The 15,503-nt window shown below is 32.9% G+C and overlaps 1 protein-coding gene across 1 annotated transcript; it reads right to left on the bottom strand.

Annotated features, from left to right (window-relative positions):
- Positions 1–6,142: 6,142 nt before the first annotated feature.
- On the bottom strand, positions 6,143–8,119 carry LOC129759123 (uncharacterized). The gene is made up of 3 exons (XM_055756539.1): positions 7,277–8,119; positions 7,016–7,201; positions 6,143–6,953 (listed from the first exon to the last, which is right to left on the bottom strand). The coding sequence occupies exons 1-3, from the start codon at positions 8,078–8,080 to the stop codon at positions 6,348–6,350; spliced, it is 1,596 nt and encodes a 531-aa protein (XP_055612514.1). The 5' UTR covers positions 8,081–8,119; the 3' UTR covers positions 6,143–6,347.
- Positions 8,120–15,503: the final 7,384 nt, after the last annotated feature.

Genomic DNA, 15,503 nt, shown 5'->3' with positions numbered 1-15,503 from the left:
TTTCACCTTCTGAAATTGCTTTAAAATAACGAAATGAATTTTGGGTCAACTCAAAAACTTTGCATGTAATTTGGTCAATTCAGATAAAGTGGCTCCCGATTCCCCACCATTTTTCAAAATCCATAAAATATAGCTTTTTTTAAAACAGTCAGAATTTGGGGAAAATAACTTATTAAAAAAAATTTAAAAAAATACCTTCTGATACCTTGAAAATGTAGAAAATCATACCATTTTTTATTTTCATTTTATCTTTTATACAGTCCCCCCACAATCATGGGTCACACACAATTATTAGTCACCGGTCATTTGAACTGCTGATATCTACTAAACTAAAAGAAATTTTTTCATACTACTATTTTTAGTTTATCGATAATATCATCAAAATGCATTAAAAATATTATGTGTGCGCTTGATAACAGTAAAATCGCTGTTTGAATAGTTTTTGTCATATGTAAATAATTATCTGTTGAACTATCACAAAATTTTCCAATGTTATAAGGTTGACATGTTAAACCGTTAAGCCCCTTATATGCGTATTTGAAAAATTCCAACAAAATAAATAGGTCTCATATAAGCAAAAAGGACGAGTTTACGTTTTCCAAATGAAACTGAGCGAATAAAACGCGAAATTTCAAAATTATTGGCAAAATAAAATTGACCCATAAATGTTACAACATCTACCAAATTTCCCACAATTATGGGTCACTGTTTTGCTAGCAAAGCAAAACATTTCTTGGTTGCTATAGCTCAACCCAAATGCCCCTTGAATTTATGCTATCAAAGAATGCCCCTGAATGTTTTCCTGAAACGCGATGATTTCCATGTTGATATTCGGGTGTTGCCATGGACTTCTATGTGACTAATAATTGTGAGCAATTTGACTAATAATTGTTACGGTCTACAATTTTGACCCATAATTGTGGTTTTGAAAAACGCTGATTGTTTCGATAAATTATGTTATTTTGTAACAAAACTGAAAATAAAAACACATTTGAACTCAAAGAGGAAGCATTTAATGATTGAAATTCATGCAAAGCTTTATTTTTGGTCAACTAACACTCGAATAAACAAGCATTTTGTGTTGAAAGGATACGTTAAGTGACTAATGATTGTGGGGGAACTGTAATAAAGAAGTTATGGAACAACGAAAAAAGTGGCCCATGATTCCCCACTCTCCCATACATCATCATGTTATAAAATTGATCAGAATTTTTTAGACTATTACCATTCCTGGATAAATTTGGAACTGCAATTAGTTTAACCTATTATTTCACATGGTAACAGCATTTTAGTGCCTGATTGTGGAGGATTTTGGTGTTCTGAATTCTAGATTGGAGCTTTCGTCAGATTATGTCTATGTTTGGTGATAACGTGTTTGAAGTTTGAGAAATTAATCAGTTTTGAGTGGAATCAATTATGTATTTCTAACTGATGAACTAAAAAACCTAAATAACAAAAACTGATTTTAAATCTGGTCAGTATCCTGCATTTTATCAAGGATTCCGAAGTCTATAAGTAATTAAATAGTTTAATTTATTCAACAACTTTGTTTAAAACTGCAACACGTTCATAAATATTTAAGATCCTTTTAATGTAGTTTAACTTTTTACTCTAAACATACAGGAGGTGAAAAAATGACGGATTTCATTTAAATAAATAAAGATTACGCCTAATATAACTTTTTTTTTTCGCAAATTCAAGTTCATACAGTACCATTTTTATTTTCAAAATAAAAACATTTTTTCATTGTAATATTTTTTTTCTTAGTTTTGTTGTTTTCTAATAACACATGTGGAATACCTATTCATACCGCGAGCCAATTTTTACTAAATTTTTATTTTTGGAATGCTTATAACGTTACTCAAATATAATTCTAGGACAACACTGAGCAACAATAATTTATTTAAACGTTATTCAAAGTCGAAGAAAACAAATCGAAAAAAATATGCGTCAGAGAAAAGGCTGTAGATCAGTTTTCAAGAACTCGAAAAAAAAATTCACTTAGTGACAAAGTAGGCTAGAGGCTATATGTTATACATATAATTGAGTCTCGCTGCCTTCTGCTTTAGCTAATGATAATAAGCTTTTAATTTATGATTTAACAAAAAGTGAATTCTGGCTTGTGATCAGATTCAGAATTAAAAGTGGAAAAACAGATTCAAAATTCAAAAATAAAATTGCAGTTGGCTTAAAAAAAGTTCCCAATTCATTAACAAAATTAAGTTAAACTGAGAAAATGGTTTTGGAATTTTCTGAAATTGCAAATGATAATAAATAAGACTAAACTATATTGAGATTCTATCATCAATTCTGATTTAAGTCAAATTTGAATTTATTATATGAATGTAGATGGCAACTTTTACTACTTTATTCATTATGAGATGCTTTTAACAGAGAGTTGAAAAAACTAATAAATTTCTCTTAAGCCTTTCTGGTTGCCGTTAAATAAGACAAAAAGATATCATCTCATCTAATAAATAATAATTTTCTGTTTTTATAAAGTTTAAAAAAAAATCTGCTTTGAAAATACCATAACGTAAATATTCAATTTAAATTCTTTATCAATTTTTGATAAACGACTAAAATTATTCAAGTGCAAAAATCTCGACTCAGAACTAAAGCCAATACCCACGAATCTAATTCGAGGTCCACAATTCCACTAAAACTCTTCAAAAATCTCTCACTTATTGATAGAAATTGAGTCCCTAATATCGAACTTAAATAAGATAAGACTTAGCTTGCCAGATTTTCCGAACGTTGCCCGATTTTTTTCATTTATTAGCAAAAACAAACAAAAATTTGAATTGATTCATTAGATTTATAATTACGTATTTTGCGTCCAAATTTTTTGAGAAAATTTCATCGAAATTTACATGAACGAGTTTTTTAGAAACATAAGATATGATGATGTCCTTGGAGCCAAAAAGGTACAAGTGCATAAAACTTTATTTCGAGAAAACACACTATTAAGTTGTTGTGTGTGGCCATTTTCCATGTATTTTTCTGAAATTCGTATTTTTCTTACGAACGTAAAAGTATGTGAATAAAATTCAAAAAATCTGAAAAAATCATCGAATAAGTTTTAAATATGCAGAGTCGTTTGGCATCATTGACTCAAAATCGCCTATTTTTTTACTTATACCCCTTTGGTTCCTCAAATGATTTAAAATTGAATGATGTGTTTTGATATAAAAAATCAGGTTTTTAAGTGCTGTTATCCAGGATTAGTATTAAATAATTTTGATATTGGCGAATATTGGGGGAAAATACCCCGAAATGGCACGACCCGGATATAAGCGAAAAATATCTGGTAAGCTTAGGTTAGAATAGTTCTGTATTTTGTGGAACCAACTTTGTTTATAAACATTAAAATTGGATGTCTGTGATCAAATTTCGGATTCTTTTTCAGTTTTTTTTTTTTTTTTTGTTATTGAAATCCAGTTTGAATCATCATTGGGAAAAGAAACCTGATTCGAATCTTGGTTTTACATTTGAAACCTCAAATAGATGTATTTTTCATATTCGAAATTTATCATTTCGGAATGTGGAAAAAATTTAAATTACAACCTTTACAACATTTCAACTTCTAATTTTTTGCAGAATTTGAACTTACGAAAGTTTCCTAATGGTGATCCATCATTGAAAAGCCCGAAACAGTATCATCATTCGCAGCTTCTATTTAGATTTACAAATAAATTTCTAATAAATAATAGAAAAATGAATTCATACTGGAAAGGAAAAATTCAGAATCCAATTAAGAGATTTCTGGTTAAGGGTTTTGATACAAATTTCGATTGTTGGTTCATAATTAAAAGAACTTATCATCTGGAACTTAGATAAAAAAAATTCAGAGTCAGATTCGGAATTCAGATTTTGAACTCAGGTTCAAAAGGGCAGGATTCAGATCCGGAAGTCAAATAAGAAAATCAGACTTAGGTTTAGCTCGAAGAGAATTTTTTCAAGAATTCAAATTGCATGAGATCGCAGTTTCAGAGTTTTAATTCTGGATTCAAAATTTAAATTTAATATTAAATCAGAGTTAGTTTGGAAACCAGCAAAAAATACAAGTTTATAATAAAATTTTGATTTGTTTTAAGATTTCGTTCTTTGAAAAATAGAGATTAAAATTTTTTAATAAATTAACTCAGTATTCTAATTATAAAATAAATTATTTATAAATTTTTATTGGTCAAAGAACTTTTACTTTATCTTCAAGCGAAAGTTAGCCTGTATACATATGTACATAATTTATTGGTTCCCATATTACAAATTAAAGACTATCACCGTCTTAGCCTTATGAGGCTTAACAGACTGGAAAAAGTTTCCGAAACTGCTTAGCTATTTAAAAATTAAGTTTCTAACTAAAATTTTAAATTTAAATCGAGTTATTAAGAGTAGAAAATTACTCTCATTTGAACCGCAAAAAATATCTCTTACATTTATTTCTAAATATTTTGTGATTGAAAGGAATTTGGTTATTATTTGCTCATTTAAGAGGATACACGAGTATGAAACCTTGAAATTTATTATTTATTATTTTAATCTTTATAAAAAAATTTGGAATTTCTAGAACTTAATTTCGAAAGTTAGAACTTAAAATAAAAACCTAACTACTAAAGTAAAATACCTCAAAGCTGAACAATTATACAGAACCTACAAGTTCTTTTATACTCTTTAGTATGACTAAATATGACTTGTTTAAGCTAACTGATATGAGAAAAATTTGTCACCAAACCCCACCATGATCCGGGTCTTTCTACGGTCCTGATAAACGATTGTGTTAGACAGTAATACCGAAATTTTCGAATGATAATTCCGGAATCTATAGACTAAAGTTGAAATCCATCTTTGAAAAACAAATATGGACATTCCGAACTGATTCTGATACTATTTAAAATGTTCCTTTATTTTATTTCAATCACGATCTTAAGATTTTCCATAAGGTGACTTTTTGAACCACAACAAAAAATCGGCATATGTAGTTTTATGGAGTTAGATTTCAAATAATATCTTCGAATTCGGGCATTGAATTTTGACTATAAGCTGATATTTCAATATATGTAAATTTTAATCTTAAGCTATTCAATTTAAAAAATGTTTCGTAAATCGTGTTTTTATGTTGAATTATATCGAATTAAAATTATAAGCGCTGATGTGGTCTAGTGGATAGGCTGGCGCGAGTCTGGTAACCCAGGCGTACTGGGTTCGATTCCCGGTATCGGCAACAAAAACTTTTGGGTACGAATCCCATATGCTGCCGACAGGTAAGATGTGTTTCATTGTATAAATAATTATATATTTCAGAGGGAATGCATCTGGGGTAAAATCTGAAGAGACTATTGCAAGCGGAGTGGATTGCCAACCATTGTAGGTCTCTGAAGGTTGGATGCCTTCCCTCGACGAACCATCGGTCGTGGAAGCCTGAGAAGCAATTCGAAGGCCCCAAGCCACACAGACATAGGCTGGTCCTTGCTACCGATGGGGGAACTATACATACATACATACATACAAACATACATACATACAATTATATCGAATTCAAATTATATCAAATCGTTAAAAAAAAACTCAATTTTAAAATCGAATTCAACTCGAACTCGAACTCGAACTCAAAGTTCAAAATCGAATCATCAAAGTTCACATCGAATTTGAAATAAATAAAAAGTTGTTCAAAAATGAATAACTTTTTTCTAAAACAGAATTTGTTTAAAATAAAAATTGTAAATTTTGGACCCAAATCTCTAATCGAGAAAGGTCTGTTATTACTTTAGTTTAGTTCTGAAGAGTTCTGAAGCATTCTGAACACAACATTGAAAAATTAGTTTAGATACAGTAAATTTAATAAATCCGAAGCTAATGCATATTCAACAATAAGGAATTTCAGGACTTAGCATTCTAGTATGTAAAACTTTGGTATAAGAAATTCTACATTTATTCGAAAATCATGCTTTCCAAAATACTTTGAAAGAAACATTGATCTTATTTTCTATAAAATATTATAAGACTCTTAATTTGATTATTTTTAGCATCCTCCAATGTTTTACATGATAATTTACAAGCAAAAGTACATCGAAATAATCTTACGTTTTTAGTTTGGATTTGAATAAATTTATCATTTATTTTTAAAAACCAATCTTATTCTGAATACCCTCTATTCTTTTCGCCTCTTAGTTATTATCGCACTGTTTGCAGCAATGCAGCATGATTTTTTTTTTACTTAATTGTGAGAAAACTTGAATGAACACAACGATATTGCTCGAAATTCGATTCCTTCTTTCCTTTGCTAGATCGAAAAGCATTTGATAAAATGCTTAAAATGCCTATTCCCTGTAATCAAGGTTCAAATGTTAACCTTCAAAACCATCCGATTCCTCGTCCTCGGTGGCTGAATCCATATATTTCCTCGGTTCTTCCACCCCCATCCATCGCATAAGTACTTCGTGGGCATGATGATGAGCACCCAGCTCACTCGGCCTAGTTCCTTTGCCACAATACCGGCAGAAAATGGACGGCTTTCGATGTTTCTTGATCCAGTGTTTTTCCCGATCTTCGGAACTTAGGAACCTTTGTGGACAATTACTGCACCAAAAAGAGTTGGGGTCAACTAAATGCTCCAAAACGTGCTCACTCATATCCAAGAATGTACCGAAACGTAGATCGCACCTCGAGCAGTGAAAAGGTTTCGGTAGTCCGTGAACCGTTTCGTTGTGCTCAGCGAGCTCTCCAACACGCAAGAACCATTTCTTACAAGTTGGACAGTACAGACTCTTCCAATTTATAATGTGCGGTTTGTAAACCGGAGCGTTCGGGTCCGGCGTTGGCTGATCGTAAGGAGGTCCAAATGTTCCCGGCGGCCACTTGTTTCTGTCTTCAAGAGCGTAAGTTTTTCCTCCATCACGCGATACGAAGCAGACATTCATCATGGTGTTGGGAACGCCGTTCACCGCCGCGTTCTGAAAATTTAAACACTGTTGAAGCTTTAAACTGTCCATCGATTTGGCAAAGGTTAATTTACGATAACGTCTGATCCGGGTAAATACTCATAGCTCTCCTTTGTCGAACCACTCCATATTTGCGCTTTACCGTGTTGCCCGCCATACAATCCTTCGTAGTATTCGCGACAGGACATCCCAGGTTTCGGTGTCAACGCATTGTCACTGGGCACAACTACCGTGCTGATTGCAGCTCTGATGACGGGAACCTGATTTGATGGAAAAGAGATCCAAACATTAGTCCGACTTATTTTCGTGTTTTAATAACTTGATTTTCAGTTCACCTGTGGGTTTTTTTGCTGTGTCGTGTTTGATCCGAGTTGATGCACCACGGGTTGCGTTGAAGCTACCGGTACAACATTTTTAATCTGTTGTTCAACTGGTGACCCAAAATCCATAGGAAACTCTCGGTACGAGAATGCTTTCGCTTCACTGTTATTCGGTGGTTGTGCCTCTGCATTGTTGATGGCTTGCGCGCATTTCTCTTCCATCATTTTCCTCCAACGTGACAGGTTGCCGTTCCGTCGAGCTTTGTTTCTGCTCTTCGATGCCTCGATTGTCTCTGAAAATTCTGCGCCCAACGGAAGAAATCGGCTTTCCTGCTGAATCCGTGTGGTCGAAAACTGTCCTTCAACATTCGCTATCATCACCGGCTGTACATTTGCTGTATTGGATGCAATTGTTTCATTCCCTAAACTTGTTACATTTGACACATCTTGCGCATTCTGGACATTCGGGGTTGATGGTGCATTCAATGCATTTGGCATGCCGTACCGTAAGAATGGTGTATTTAGCACTTTTGATACATTTGCTACACCTTTAACTCTAAGTACATTTGGTACATTTGATGTATTACGTATCATAGACAAGAGTGGTACAATTTCTGCCTGTTGTACATTTCTGACAATTCTTACATATGGTGCGTTTCGCAACGCATTACTGCTGTTCGGAACATTTTCAACGTTTCGCAATGGGAGACGGTATTGTGCTTCGCTAGTGGTTTGATTTCGGTTTTTATTGAATTCCGACAAACTTCCGAAAAGTTCAGTTCGAGCTGTCGAACCACATTCGGCACGGCTTTGCATCATCGTTGAACTCAACAGTATGCTTTTAGGAGCACCCTCCGATTCGTGTATTAGTCTTGAAAGTAATAACGTTGTATTATAAAGTTTCAATTATAAACAGTACAATGATGCGTTATGGAGTTTAGATAAGAAGCTCAAAGTTGGGGCTATATATAACTAAAAATACACATCAAGGCCTGCTAAGTTTGTATTTTGCTACTCTAAAACTTTGTGATAGTTTATTATTTCTAATCCCTCAAAAAAGTGATAAAAGTGGTTAAAAATGGTCTCTTCAACTAAATGGTCTGCAACCAACTATTTCATGCGAAACTGTCAAAAAGCTTCAGTTTTAATTGAAAGTTTGATGTATTCTTTTCAATTATAATGTCCTCTATTAACTTAAACGTACATTGATACATGATACATACGTTTAAGCATTTAAAGATCAACAATCACATTTGTCTTTAGTCTCTTGTTTTTGGAATAAATCTGGAAAAATTTTAAATGACTTGAAGAAATTTATGCACTTTTTTGGCAAGACTGACACGTTGTTCAAAAAACTTATCTCAACGATCAACTTCCCTGAGACCACTTGTTATTTTGACTTCTTACCTGACCATGAAAATGCATCGACCCTCTCCGATTTGGCCCTAAATTGACTTATTTTAATGTAAATAATAGAAATTTAAAGTTTTGGGTAAATCGGATCACTCTTCTCAGAATGGGAGCCCCCCATTCTTTCAAATTTTGCCTTTTTCTCATGAATAACTAATTATATCACCTCTGTAACAAGCATTCATGCAATGTTTGCTTTGGACTCAAGTACTTGTATGCAAGGTGCCTTCTACCTTGTACTTCAGCTTTCATGTGTTGTTTAAATCTTGCACAATTCTTGAATAGTTTGAGCAAGGAGATTCGAACCTCGACCTTTGGGAGAGATGCCCCTCCCGATCAGATGAGAATAACAAAATTATATCAAGATGAGATAATTTGGTATTAGATTTTTCCTATTAAAAAGAGATTTGATTCAGTACTCGTAGGAATTATACCACCTTCTGATAGCATAAAAGCTTTGTTTATTTAGAAATGGGACAGGTATGAATGTTCGTATCTTGAAAATCATTGGTTTGAGCAAAAGACCTTCTAAGAAGGAAATGAAAGCAATCTAATGAGTATTCATGGAAAAATATGAAAAAATATCGTTTTTGTAAGAAAAATTTTTATTTCATTCTTTATATCTCCCACCGGTCAAGGCACACTTTTTTCAGTCATGATATTTATCAAATTTTTCCAGTAATACTCCATATATTCGGCAATTTAGGTGTCTGCATCCTTTTTCTTCAATTGCCGCTACTGTTTTAACCAATATTGCTTATTTTACAGAAACTGGAGACAATTTGGTGGATTCCACTACTTTGAATTTACCAAACTTGATTATTTTTGTGCCACTAAAACAAGTTGTTACTGAATGTCAGATGGAAAATCATACAAAAATGTGGTAGAATCATCACAAGACACAATTCAAAGTACAATCTATTATTTGAGATCGTAAATTTCGCAGTTTCCAAACAAGGCTACTCTTGTGAGGCTTTTGAAAACATTGAAATCCAAAGTTTTTGTCACGAAAATTTTGTTATTTTTATACAGGAGCAGAGTCTTGCCAAATCATGATATTTTTCCTAAAACAACCAGCAAATATAAACTTTATTCTGCTGGGGACCTTGTCGGAAGTAGAGATGATACAGAACTCAACTGCCGTAACTTGTGCAACATAGTTTATTTCACAAGTTTTTTTGTCCATCAAAAATTATCTGTCGGAATGGCTCAGCAAAAATGTGTCTTTTGAAGTTTAGTTTACATGAAGTTTACATGATTATTGCTGGTAAACATTTCTATTGCTCAAGGGACAAATTTCCAAGAAATTTCGGCGATCTACAGTTCGTTTCTCTCATATTCATAATTTAAAACGCTGGTGTTAGCCTTCACTTCCTTGATGATCTTCAACCGTAGTTTCTGATCAAGTGTTTCCTTCATTCCAACACTTGGTTTGAACTTTGTGGACATTCTTGACAGTGTTTTTATACTTTTACACCACTCACCCATGTTATTTTTGCTATAAACTACGGTTTTGTCAGCTTTCGTTTTCATAATGATAAATATTAAAGAAAACTGTGACCAATTATTTTTTCTTCTCTTGCAACTTGAATATCTCGAAAATGTGTTGGATTTAAATTTGAAAAAAATAGGCAGGGTAGGATTATTTTACAGGCAACACAAGGTAGTCAAAACATAGCATGTCCAATAGACTGGCCCATAACCAAAAAAATCCTTATATTCCACGCGGCACCCCTTAGATTGGTGCTGTTACGAGGTCCCTCGTATCGGTTTCGAACCTACCTCGAGCGAATTAGGAAGATTCGCCTGGCAGCTTAAGACGTCAAACAACTTATCAAAACAAAGCAAGGAGAGGATCAATCTTGTAAACAATTAAGTAAAAACGTGCTTTCGAACCACGAATTAAAGAAGTTTGTTTTATCTACGGTTATAAGCGGTTGCGATATCGAAGTTAATTTAACGGTAAAGGCGAAGGTTTGCTTTAGTGAGGTGATATGATTACAAAGAAAACTTATTATTGTATTCTCTCTTTAGATCGCAAACGATATTCGATCCTTAAATCTAAGCGAACCCAAATTGATCTTAAACTATTTATGAGGATCTTGTATAAAATTGTTTAATTATTCCCTTAAAGGTAACTCAAACCTATTGAAACTTGAATTGTATAATCGAATTATAAACATTTAATAGGTAGTAAGATCTCGGTTGCCTCAGAGGAGCCTAAGAGGATTTACATCGCTTGAAACGGAACAAGTCACTAAACGTGAGTTTACACACCTATTGTCATTAAAACACAAACTAATTTCCCTTACCTCGCAGGGATTTTTATTATAGCTGAAATATATGCTTAATGCGGATTCGGAAATCGACTCGTTATTGAAGAAATAACAGGTGCCTTTAGGTGAAAAAATGACTTTCTGAAAGTTTCAGGCCATTTGGCAGAATCACGAGCTGGCGCAAAGGACTTGAAATTTGTATGGAGATTTTCGGCGAAATGTATGAAAAATCGACATACTTTCACTCTTTGTGTTCTAAAATATGTTTCCAGTATGCTAGAAAGCTCAAAATTTCAGGAATTGTAGTTTAAACATTGACAAACAAGTTTGTAGAAGATTGTGACGTGATACGAGCTGACTGAGATGAGTTATCCGCAATTGAATGTTTGTTTTTTTTCGCATTTCTTTGATATATCGTGAACGGTGTATGGGCTAATAATCGCACTCACTTGATCGCATTGTCACACAATGCAGCAATTGATAGTTTTTCAAACTTTCTTTCAACTTTTTGCAAAGATATCTAATATATAAAGATGAGTTGGACTATATATGTTTGTTTGTTTGTATGCACCTTATACAAATCCACACCGCTTAACCGATCAGCCTAAAATTTGGTACAGTTATGTGTTTGGACCATGGTAAGGTTTTAGTCATAGTTTTGAACCCCTCCCACCTAAGAAAAGGAACCCTCCCATACAACTTTTGTTTTTATTGCCACAAAACAAAAGTCATGGCACCCATTTTTCAAAACCGAATTTTCCTTTTGGTGGGGTTATTTTCACCATCACCATGGGCCGGGCATTAGTAACGACAAACCAGAGTTCAGGTGTACTGGGAAGCAAATCAAAGCCTGCTATCATTTAAAATTTGAAAGCAATATTTTGGCGCGTTTTTTCCTTCTACTGTTTGGAGCCCGGAGCATAAGCACGATGTTTTCGCATGAAATAATGAGCCTACATTTCAGATGAAAAAATACTACTCGCCTTTAAGGGATACATTGATCCGAACTGTGGTTTTCAAAGTAGCGCCTACCGCCCCTGGATAACGTTTAATGTCTACAAGAATATGCAGTGTGTGAAGTATGAATGCGATGATTCATCTGCATAATAAATTGACTTCTTTAGCTTAACTACTATCTGGACTAAGCGCTGAAAACTAAAGAACGGATTTTCATAAATTCCAATTTTAAAGAATTAACCATTTTCGTATTTTTGAATTCCTCATAGTTATAAGTTGAAGGTTGCTATTTCAACGCTTTGATAGGTGTCGAGGAATTAAAACGGGGGATTGGAAAATTCAACGTGCACTATTGAAAAAAAAAACAAAAAACCATCCAACATTCAAAACTTTTAAGTAATAAAATCTGAGGTTTAGATTTTTATAAAATTCAATGTTATTGGCCAATTTATTTTTAGTTGTTGTTGGTCATCAATGTGTTCAATCCAATGTTGAGAAAACTAAAACCGTAAAATTCAGACAAATGATTTCTAAAATTTTTACATTCATCACACTATAACTAATTTTATAATTGTGTTTTAGAAAAATTTGAATAGAATTCCAACAACAAATTTATCATAACATTATAAAATGATGAAGTATTTTTGATAACTTTAAGAACTATTTGTAGAACTTTCAACATCTAAGAGAAATCATGGAAAAATGTGAAATCAAACAGCGAACAATTGAAAACTTGCTAAGTGAGTCTTAGACAAGGTTTCAATGGAAGTCTTTTTAGAAATTTCTAAATAAATAATACTTGAATAAACCATCCTACGGGGAGATCATCCATCTTCAAATCAATTGCATATGTTTACAAGCTTAGAATACTGGATTTTCAGTAGATAACACCTGGGAAAGATATAAAAAAAACTTTTTTTTCAAATATTAAAAATTACACCTTCGTATCCAAAGAGGTATAAGTTGAAATGTAATCGATTTTTGTTTAATAATATGTACTAAACAGTTTTTCGTATAACAAACTTAATTTGGTGGTTTTTTTCATGTTTTGAGAACTTCAAGGTATCGTTTACGTTCGAAAATAAAATGAAAAATTATCAAAAAATGTATGGAAAACTGCCAATTACAAAAACTTACACCCCTTGCCTAGAAGGGCCTCAAATATAAGAAATCTTATCAACCTTAACATTAGTTTTTCGTTATTACATGAACAGGCATTGAAGGGAAATTATTTTCAAATTTTGTTAATACAAACCTTATAACTATTAGTTTTAATACCAATAAAATTTTACAAAGACTAGCGAAGCTGACAAAGCTTACATGGCCTAACATGGCCCAAATTTGTTAAAATTATGAAAACAAAATGTTTGGAAAATTTGGAAAAATCAAACGACTAATTTTGAATTATATTTTTTGTTAACCCGAGCAAGGCCGGGTAAAATAAGCTAGTTTGTTATAAAATAAGTTACAACTTTGCGGAGGACACTAACTTTCTATCTGTTATTCCTATGTGTGACAATGCGATCAAGTTAGTACTAATGATCCACCTATACACCGATATGAAATGCGAAAAAATCACACATTGAATTGCGGATAACTCATCACAGTCAACTCGTATTGCGTCACAGTTTGTCATTGTTTGAACTACAATTCCTGAAATTTTGAGCTTTCTAGCATACTGGAAACATATTTTAAAACACAAAGAGTGAAATGTCGATTTTTCATACATTTCGACGAAAATCTTCATACAAATTTCAAATCCTTTGCGCCAGCTCGTGCTTCTGCCAAATGACCTGAAACTTTCAGAAAGTCATTTTTTCACCTTAATGAGCACCAATCTAGCGGGTGCCGCGTTGAAAAAATGTTGTAAAAATCACCCCATACAAATTTGGGCCAGGCTAATGTCCAATCACTAGAGACTCAGCTATAACCAAATGAAAGTGTCCCATTTCTAAATGGACTAAGCTTAATATCAAGATAATAACTCAATTAAATAGATAGGATATTTACCAGCAAAAATGCAAAAAATATGATTCTTGTGAAAAAAAACATTAAAAATTCATTTAATTTTTTTCTGCAAAACTGTGAAATTCAATTCTGCTTTATAAACTGAAATCTTATAAATCAAGAATCAACATGCTCAAAAATCACAATTGACTTTTCTTTCTGTTCTTTGCCCAAATTCAGTTTAAAATGAAAATTTCATGAAATTTATGAGCATTTTGAAACAAATTATTATTTTTTTTTATATTTATAAGCATAAATTATAACTTACTGTAGTCAATCACATGGTTGCTAAAAAAATTAGAATCTTCGGTATAGGGGACTTAGAAATGTTTTGTGAAATTCGTGAGATTTTTATTTTGGAGCCAAAATATTTATTAAAACATATTTTGAAAAAAAGGGGTGGATGAATTTCTCCAATAGAGTACATGTTACAATACTTTTATGTGATTTGTTTGAGCAAACTTATGTGAACGTAGCTTTCTTTCGTAAAATTTGGGAAATTGATGTATAAAAACCAAAAATTAATATTTGTGTAAATTTATTTTTCGGCATATCGGTGAAATGTATGAGAAGAAAATTTACAGATGTTGAAAAGAGCGAAAGAGCATTTTTGCGAGGAAAACTTATTAACGTTCACCGTAAAGTATGCAACATTTTATTATTTAGGAAAAGTAGTACCGTAGTAGTAGTGATGTTTATTTCGATTTGGTAAATGGCAATTTATATCAGGTTTTCCACATGGTAAGAGCAAGTTCACTGGTGTTGGGAAAAAGTGAAAGAAATTTTGACATTTTGAAAATTTTACCATGCAAAAATGTTTTCAAGATCTTGAAGCGTTTTATTTTTTTACAACACTGGTTCTATTTCAGCCGTATGTGATAGAAATATTGCTATTTTTGCATCACAGCATGCGAAAATACAACACGTGTTGTAAAAAAACTAGAAGGCCACAGATCTTGAAAATGTTTTTGCATGGCAAAATTTTCAAAATGTGCCGTAAGTGTCGAAATTTCTACCACTTTTTCCCAACACCAGTGAACTTGCTCTAAGAGCAAGTTCACTGGTTGAGATGGAGATAGAAATTTCGAAGGTTTACAACACATCACAACACATTTGACGAACACCGGTGTTGGGAAAATCTGATATTCGAACAGTTTCGCGCTGTAAAATTTGTATCGTAAATACCTATAACACTTTTTGGCCGAGGGTGATAGAAAAACACGATGTTTTGCAACACCGAACCGAGTGATACAGACGATACAGTCGGCGTTGCAATACAGTATTCGTGCATGAAACGCTTCGGTGCTGCCATCTTTCTTATGCTCAAAACCTTAGTTGAGGGGAAAATAAAGGAAATTGACTAATTTCAGGATTTTAACATAAAGTAATATTTTCTTTTGTAAACAATTCTCTTATCACTTAAATTGATACGAATTACAAAGAAGTTAATCAACTCTTTAAAACCTACAGCCAATTTTTGTCATGCCCTTGCCAATTGAATTGGCTATCATACTAATCATACATTTCGAGGCGCAGAGATGCCAGAAAGCTAGGTAAATAAATTTTGTTTGTTTGAGCGGTTTTCGGGAGTA

The sequence above is a fragment of the Uranotaenia lowii genome, unplaced genomic scaffold, assembly GCF_029784155.1.
Source record: "Uranotaenia lowii strain MFRU-FL unplaced genomic scaffold, ASM2978415v1 HiC_scaffold_1090, whole genome shotgun sequence".
In the NCBI taxonomy this organism is placed as follows: Eukaryota; Metazoa; Arthropoda; class Insecta; order Diptera; family Culicidae; genus Uranotaenia; species Uranotaenia lowii.
Note: the sequence above shows the minus strand (reverse complement) of the source record. Positions and strands in the feature narration are given on the sequence as shown.

What these genes read in the sequence shown, in the direction of transcription:
- LOC129759123 (XM_055756539.1), bottom strand. Translation starts at nt 8,080, where the DNA reads ATGATGCAAAGCCGTGCCGAATGTGGTTCGACAGCTCGAACTGAACTT. An exon ending in CACAGCAAAAAAACCCACAG is followed by an intron (nt 7,202 to 7,276) that starts GTGAACTGAAAA and finishes CCATCAAATCAG; the next exon opens with GTTCCCGTCATCAGAGCTGC. An exon ending in TACCCGGATCAGACGTTATC is followed by an intron (nt 6,954 to 7,015) that starts GTAAATTAACCT and finishes TTAAATTTTCAG; the next exon opens with AACGCGGCGGTGAACGGCGT.